Source organism: Onychostruthus taczanowskii, unplaced genomic scaffold, assembly GCF_017590055.1.
Source record: "Onychostruthus taczanowskii isolate IOZ18803 unplaced genomic scaffold, ASM1759005v1 scaffold87, whole genome shotgun sequence".
NCBI lineage: Eukaryota > Metazoa > Chordata > Aves > Passeriformes > Passeridae > Onychostruthus > Onychostruthus taczanowskii.
In genome coordinates, this window is record NW_024506662.1 from 420,900 (window position 1) to 428,717 (window position 7,818).

The window sequence follows — 7,818 nt, forward strand, 5'->3', positions numbered from 1 at the left end:
GCGGGACACGGAGTCCCCGCCCGCAGAGCGCAGGCGCGGAGGGGCGCGCGCGGCCGAGCCGATGAGGGGCCTGGCGCGGCCGGCGCTGAGGGCGCGATGGTGCCGCTCGCTCTGGGCGCTGCCGCCAAGGGCCGCCGCCAGCGCCGCTTCGCCTCCGCCTCCTCCTCCTCCCGCCAGAGCCTCGCCGGGCCCGGGCGCGCTGAACCCGTTCGACCGCCGGCTGAAGCGGAAGCAGAAGAACTGGGCGGCGCTGCAGGCCGAGCCCGCCAAGTGCGATTACCTGCGGGAGGAGGTGCGGGGCCGGGGTCACCTCGGGTGCTGTGGCCGGTTCTGGGCGCCGCCGCTCAGGGACTCGGGAATATCTCAGGATATTGAGAAGCTGCAGCGGGGCTGGTGAAGGGGCTGGAGCACAAGGCCTCTGAGAGAGCTGGGGTGTTCAGCCTGGAGAAAAGGCTTAGGGATCGCCTTATCACTCTCCACAACTCCCTGGATGGAGCTTGTAGCCAGGTGAAGGTCGGTCTCTTTTCCTAGGTAGCTAGCGGCAGGATAAGAAGACATGGTCTCAAGCTTTGCCGAGGGAAGTTTAGGTTGGACATTAGGAATTTTTTTACAGAAAAGAGTGATCAGATAATGGAACGGGCTACCCAGGGAGGTGGTGGAGTCTCCGTCGCTGGAGGTGTTTGAGGAAAGGCTGGACGTGGCACTCGGTGCCATGGTTTAGTTGACGAGGTGCTGGTTACTGATGGGTCGTACTTGATGATCTCAGGAGTCTTTTCCAGCCTCATTGATCCTGTGATTCTGACCGCCGGCTCTCCCCCAGGTCGGCGGCAGGATCGCGGACCGGGTGTTTGACATCACCAGGTGAGCCCCGCGCCCTCCCCTCATCCCCTGGGGACGGATCCCTGGGGAGATCGCTGGATGCGGAACGCCTTTCCCCGAGGTACCACAAAAGGATGCTCGGTGGGCTGAGTTCAATAAGGCCCTTAGAGATTAGCAGGGGAAACTTAATATGGTCTAAAATTAAAAATATTTTAAGACTTAGTTATGTTCTGTGTTGCTGATGTTGTCCTTTAGAACGTTTCCTCTCGCTTTGGATGTTGGCTCTGGAAGAGGTTACATAGCTCAGCACTTAACCAAGGTACTGTCTCTTCATATTATAAGTGTTTAAAGGAAGGTCATGTGTGTGCCTTCCTTTCAAATTGGGCTCTGTTACAATTTAAGACAATCACCTGAGTCGTGATGAGGTAAATCTTCCCCACCCCTACCCCTGTACCTGTGGTTATAGTTCAAAGCTGTGTGTTGTGCAGGCTGTTCTTCATTTATTGCTGCTGAAAACTGGACAAATGTGTAAGGGAATGTCTGTTATGATACAGTTAACTTTTAGTTTTGGGTAGAAATATGCCTGGTTTTTTGATGAATCTATTGGCCACACTTAGTTGTTAAAGAGAAGTGTCATTATGGAGGCTCTGAAGCCATGAACAGTTTACCATTCATGAGTTGCTCTGTAAGTAAAGGTGCTTCTTGGCTGTTAATCCATGGTTTATGTTTAACTAAACTTATGCCTAAAATCACAGAATGTGTTTTCTGTTACCACTTCTGCCTCAGCTGTTCTCCCTGGGAGCAGGTGCCACATTGGGTGGGGAAACGGGCTTTGTGCTTTATATAAAGCTTCTGTCAGGAGTGGGAAAGGTTCTTTCTAATTTATCATAAATAGTGTAAGTGCCAAAAAAATGACTTATGTCAATTTACAAAATAATTCACGTATTTAATAAACTTTTAAATTTTATTTCAGGAAACAGTTGAAAAACTTATTCAAGTTGATATCGCAGAGAATGCTTTAGTAAGTAGCTTTTTGAATGCTAAAGTTCTTCAGTTCTGTAGTACAGGGAAGCAAAACAAGTGAGGTTTTGATGAGCTGTTTTTCTTCCAACCCAACATTAGAAAAATGCTGTAGAATCTGAAATCCCGACGGTCAGGGTCGTAGCTGATGAGGAATTCCTTCCTTTCAAAGAAGATACGTTTGACCTTGTTGTCAGCAGCTTAAGGTATGTATTCATAATTTATTTTGGTTTTTTTAAGTTGTTAACAATGTTCTTTTCAGAGTAGCTTTAAGAAAATAAATCCAACAAAGATTACTAGGCCATTAAAAAGCAGTAAGAAAAGTACTTGCATACTTTATATGATCATGCATAATTGTTTAATTTCCTTCAAAAGACTTGGAGTTTCTTTCTTTCCTGCATTTTGACAAGCTGGTCTCCAGGACTTGTATTTTGTCACCAAAAAGAAGTGCTGTGTAGATAAACTTCTGTTCTTGTTTGGTATCAGTTTCAAGCAGGTGTTTCAGCATGGTTGCACCTTCAGAAATCAGTTTGTGGCTTTGGCTCCTGGAACTTACTTAGCTAATTAGGTAGTTACTGGCATTCCCTAATTTTGATTTAATCTGAAATTATAAAATGTACACTTCTGTTATTTCAGTTTGCATTGGGTGAATGACCTTCCTAAAGCTTTCAAAGAGGTAAGAAATTGTTTTTTAATACTCTAAGTTAGCACTTGCCATTACTTGCATTGAGAGCACTCTCTCTTTACAGGTCCTCTTTAAATAAGAGGCACACAACTCTTGTTGCACACAAGCATTTTTTGCAATACTTTTGGCAGTTTGAGGAGCATTAGCTGATATTGCTAATAATTTGCTCCCTCAGATCAGTTTGGAATAAATAACTGAAACAACATATTTGTACAATATTTGGATTCTCCACAGCTGAGATCATGGTAACTAATGTCACCTGAGGCAGTGCTATTGATTTTTACTGTTAGGTCTTACTGTTTGTAGTAGAATACTGCACTGCTCCAGAGCTGCTTTATGGTGCTTGAGTTATCTTTATGTCTCAGCTGTTTATTTTGAAATACAGCTTTGACCAAGGCTTTTTGATATTGGAATAAAGCAAATTTGTTGAGAACAGAATTTTATTTTTTCACTAACAGTTTTGGTTGTTTTGGATTACTTCAGCTCTTTTCTGCAGGTGCAAACTTTAGTCAAATCAAACATGTTAACCAGTTTGCTGTTTTTTCATTTATTTCAAATTGATCAATCACTGCAGTGCTGCCCTGTCACCTGTTGGTAGGAATAGGACTACCCTACTGTGGCTGAAATAATAAAAATCAATTGAAATGCATTCAGTGCTTATAAAAAAATTGAAAGAAATACACAATTTTCACCAAAATTTAAGTATTCTGTAGAGGGTCAAATACTTTCTCCCACAGTAAATATAGTTGGCCCTGTCTCACAATGGCAAGGGAACTGGGCTTCTTGGCCAGCTCTCATGATTTCCTGTGTTGTCTTTAACTAATGGCAACTGCCTTTAACTGCCTGATTTTCTTACCTGTCAATTAAAGGCTTTTTTACTAGCACAGAAAAGGTAGCTTGATTAATACTTCATTAAAAAACTATTGAAAATATTTTTTTCAAAGGCATTGGAAATGCTTGCTGTCTTGTTAGCCTGGTTATATAATCAAGCTCTTCTGGATGTCTGAACCAGAGATCATTTCCAACTCTTAAAGAAACAAGAAGGCATGAGTTTATTTTCCTTCTCACTAGGAAGAGGGCCAGAACTTAGGAGACCAGAAAGCAGCTTGTCAGCCTTGGTGTTTGAATTATGATTTGCTGTTTTGGCAAGTTAATAATAAGTAATCATAGACATAATAAAAATGGCATTCGATTGTCCAGGAGTTCAGAGATCAGTACTGGAAACTAAAGTCTTAATTTCTCTTAAATCAAGCCATTAAAAGTGCTTTTGCTGCTCTGAGAAAGTAAAAGTAAATAGCATACTTACCTTAATCTACCCTTCTTTTAGAAGTAAATGAATTTAGAATATTGTTTTAGGATCATTTTGCTGAAAGTAGTTTTACCCTCAATTTCCACGGTTTGTTCCATGTTTCCTGACTGTAAGTGTAATTTCTGAGGATTTCCTCTTAAAAATAGAAAACAGTGTCTCTTCAGCCAGAGTATTTGCAGTGTGACCAGAAGCTGTGTCACAGCTTGCCCTACAGAATAATTAGAGTCTGTCACTGCTCTTACAATGATTGCTTTTGAGTTCTTTAAGATAAAAAGTCTAAGAACCGCGTGGTTCTGTACAGGAAACAAGGCGACCCCCGTGGCAGGGAGAAATGAGGAGGAGGACTCCATCTTATCAGAAGGCTAATTAATTACTTTATTATGCTATATTACATTATATTATATCATATCTAAACTGAATCTGCCAAGCACTCAACTGCTCTGCATCTCGTGACTGCCACCCGACAGTCCCGACACACACACGGATTCAATTGGTCAGTGAATCAAAACTCACACCAGAATCCAATTACCAATTCCCTTCAGGTAGGCAATCTTCCACAATGCATTCTGCTTGTGAACAATACAGCGGCACTAAATGAGATAAGAACTGTTTTGATCATTCTTTGCTTCTCCCAGGTTCAGAGAACGTGAATCCCAGAGGCGTGGCCTGAGTGTTTGTGTGTTGCAGATCCACCAGGTGCTGAAGCCCGACGGAGTGTTCATCGGAGCCATGTTCGGGGGGGACACTCTGTACGAGCTGCGCTGCTCCCTGCAGCTGGCCGAGCTGGAGAGGGAAGGGGGCTTCTCTCCTCACGTGTCACCCTTCACCGCCGTCGCCGATCTGGGACATCTGCTCTCCAGGGCTGGCTTCAACACCCTCACTGTGGTAATTATAAGTAAGAGAGCCATCAGGGAGAACAATCCAGAACATCAGAGCTGCTGGAATATGAGTATCGCTGTTTGCTAATGTAGTAATGACGTGCTGCTTCCTTCTGCATGTGGGGCACCTCGCTGAACAGGCTGCAGAAATAGCCTGGACTGCCACTGGTTTTGGCTTTGTGGTGATTAAGGGAACCAACTGAAGTGTATCATTGGCTCATGGCCCAGTAGAATTTGGATGGTTTTCTTGGAGAAATGTCAGAAGATGTTAGACCTGCTTGAAAAAATTATAGACACTTGCTCTTTCTTCTAAAACCAAGAAGAAAGTAATGGCATTTAAATTAAAATTTTATTGCGTTTGGCCTATTAAGCAAAACTTCTTAGAAATATTAAAACAGTACATGCTTATTAGAAATACATGATTTGAGCAGAAGAGGCAGATGAATAAAATTATCAGAATGGTTTAGGTTGGAAGGGACCTTAGAAATCATCTAGTCCCAACCCTCCTGCCACGGGCAGGGAATAGTTTGCTAGTACAGCAAGGTTGAAATAATGCTATTGGTTTAGTTTGATGTGCTCTAAAATTGAACTTCTCAATTCTTCTAGGATACTGATGAAATCCAAGTGAACTACCCAGGGTTATTTGAGGTTATGGAAGACTTACAAGGCAAGTATATTCTGTGTGGAAACATAAATGTTTTCTGTATCAGTGGGCCAGACACAGAACTGTTTTACTGAGTGATTCTTAACTCCGAATCATGGACTGGTGTGGGTTGGAAAGAACCTTTAAAGGCCATCTAGTCCAACTCTGCAGTCAGCAGGGACATCTTGATCTAGATCAGGTTCCTCAGAGCTCCCTCTGACCTGGTCTTGGATGTTTCCAGGTGTGTGTCATCCACCGCCTCTCTTAGCAACCTGAGCCTGTGTTTCACCATCTACATCACAAAGAATTTCCCTCTTAAAAAGATACAAATAAATCTTATTGCAACAGGGGAAGCATTAGGTTTTTTTCCTGCTGTCTAGTGAGTCAGGAGATTATGCCTGTGAGGAGATTTGTGTTGGGAAGCACAAGTCAAGGATTTGCTGCTTCATGGTCTGCTGTGAATGTTCTGCTTCCCTGGGGTTCCTGTTCTGCATGAGCCTATTCAGTATAAGGTGCAGAAAAGCTCTTGAAGGGAGACAGAAGCCCCTATCCCACACACTGACTTTTCCTGTGAGCCTTTCTGATTACCAGGGCAATCAGCAAACTGCTTTGGAATAAAAGTAAATATACCCTTAATTTGGAATATGCTGAGGAACAGCAAACAGTTGAGTAACGACTTTGTTAATATTCTGATTGCCTTTGTCATGGATTGTAAAGCAGTCATTCACATGCAGTCTGTTGTTACTGACAGCAACTCAGGGCATTTCTTATCTACTGCTCTGTGGAGTAATTCCTTAATGGAAAGGCAGCTTTTGTTCTGAGCAGAAACATTCAGATGTAGTAAGTGATTAAAAGGATTGGAATTGTGGTTACTTCATTTTGTATTTTAAATCTCCTGGACTAGTAATTTGAATGATTATCTGTTAAAACAGTAAGAGTTGTGTCTGAATAAACCCTTTGTACTCATTCTTAAAATCAGTTATACTTAAAAGCTTAAATGTTCATAGACTCAGGCTGAAGAACTAATAATTTGAAATAATCCCTAGCAATGTAAACCGTAAACTGCGAAGCATAGGAATTAAAACTTCTGGATTCTTACACATAAGAAACTTACCCAATGATCTGTGGTATGTTCTCTCTTACAGTGAATAGCAGAGGATTCTGTACTTTGGTTTTGTAAGAACCTGTCCTTAGTGCATGACACTTAACTCATGGCGTGTGCAATATCTTCTTTTTCTTAAAGCTAAAACATATTTTTAGGTATGGGGGAGAGTAATTGCTCTTGGAATAGAAAACCTCTGCTGCACAGGGAGACAATGCTGGCAGCTGCTGCAATATACCAAGGTCAGTATTGAGAGTAATGAGTTCATCTAAAATGACTTGAAGAACATTTTTTCTGTGTCTTTTTTTATGACCTTTGTGTAAAAAAAAAACCCCAAAAACCTAAACAAGGCCAAAGCAAAAGCAAAAACCCCAACTACTTCAGAACAAAATGCTGTTATCATAAGCTATTTTTAACCTTAATTGTAATGCCAGGATTTGAACTGTATTGATGCACCAGTATAAGATATTTTTACTGTCCCAAATCTTTCACCAGGAGTCATTATGATGAAAATGATGTTCTGAGAACTGAGTGTTTCCTAGAGCTGACAGCCTGTGCCTTCTCTCTCTCCCTTCCTGCCCTAACAGAAATGTACGGAAACAGCAACGGCTCCGTACCTGCCACCTTTCAGATCTACTACATGATTGGCTGGAAATACCATGAGTCACAGGTAATGTGTATTTTCTCTTTGAAAATAATTTAAATAAGCGATGTTTTAAAAGCTTTTTACGAAACATTTTTATTTAAAATTAGCCCTATATGTTGTTTTTTTTTTTTCCTTAGGCAAAACCAGCCCAGCGAGGTTCTGCAACAGTTTCATTTGGAGATCTGGCAAAAATAGAAGGACTTCTTAAAAGAGGAAAAAAATAGTTGCTCTTCAGAAATAATAATTGTCTTGAAACTTCTATAAAAGTTTTAATTGCAGACAGTCTTCACTTGTGGTTATTTAGTGATGACATCCTGAAATGGTAATAAAATATGCACAACAGAGGTTTTTGTACTGTGCCACAGCATTATCAGTGTGAAATTGTGTTGGTTTTTTTTCTTTCTAGATAAATATTTGAGCAGTTTGCTCTCTCAAGTCTTTGAGACAGCAATTCAACTCTCAACTTTTTATTAAATTTACTATTTTCAAAAATAATGCCTCTTTCAGCATTTCAGTATCACAGGCTGCTCCAGGTATGGTTTACATGTCTTGAATGCATTTTTAAATTATTTCTCAAGGATAGTAGATCATAATAAATAATAGTGTATTATAAAAGTAAAGAATGGAAGCAGGTGTATTTATGAGACAACATATAAGAGAAACTATCAGCAAATACAAAGATACAAATTATTGTTTTTACGAGTTGGGAAGTATGG

At 41.2% G+C, this 7,818-nt stretch overlaps 1 protein-coding gene across 1 annotated transcript; it reads left to right on the top strand.

Moving 5' to 3' along the window:
• The first annotated feature begins 20 nt into the window (after window positions 1-20).
• NDUFAF5 (NADH:ubiquinone oxidoreductase complex assembly factor 5) lies at window positions 21-7,469 on the top strand. Its single transcript, XM_041425161.1, has 11 exons — window positions 21-292; window positions 821-861; window positions 1,075-1,138; window positions 1,793-1,840; window positions 1,942-2,045; window positions 2,476-2,515; window positions 4,521-4,718; window positions 5,318-5,378; window positions 6,615-6,698; window positions 7,044-7,126; window positions 7,240-7,469. Exons 1-11 carry the CDS (start codon window positions 62-64, stop codon window positions 7,324-7,326), a joined length of 1,041 nt encoding a protein of 346 aa, XP_041281095.1. The 5' UTR covers window positions 21-61; the 3' UTR covers window positions 7,327-7,469.
• The last annotated feature ends 349 nt before the right edge of the window (window positions 7,470-7,818 follow it).

Coding starts and splice junctions, on each gene's coding strand:
- NDUFAF5 (XM_041425161.1), top strand. CDS start 62: ATGAGGGGCCTGGCGCGGCCGGCGCTGAGGGCGCGATGGTGCCGCTCG. Junction 5,379..6,614: donor GGTTATGGAAGACTTACAAG/GCAAGTATATTC, acceptor ACATATTTTTAG/GTATGGGGGAGAGTAATTGC. Junction 6,699..7,043: donor AGCTGCTGCAATATACCAAG/GTCAGTATTGAG, acceptor CTGCCCTAACAG/AAATGTACGGAAACAGCAAC.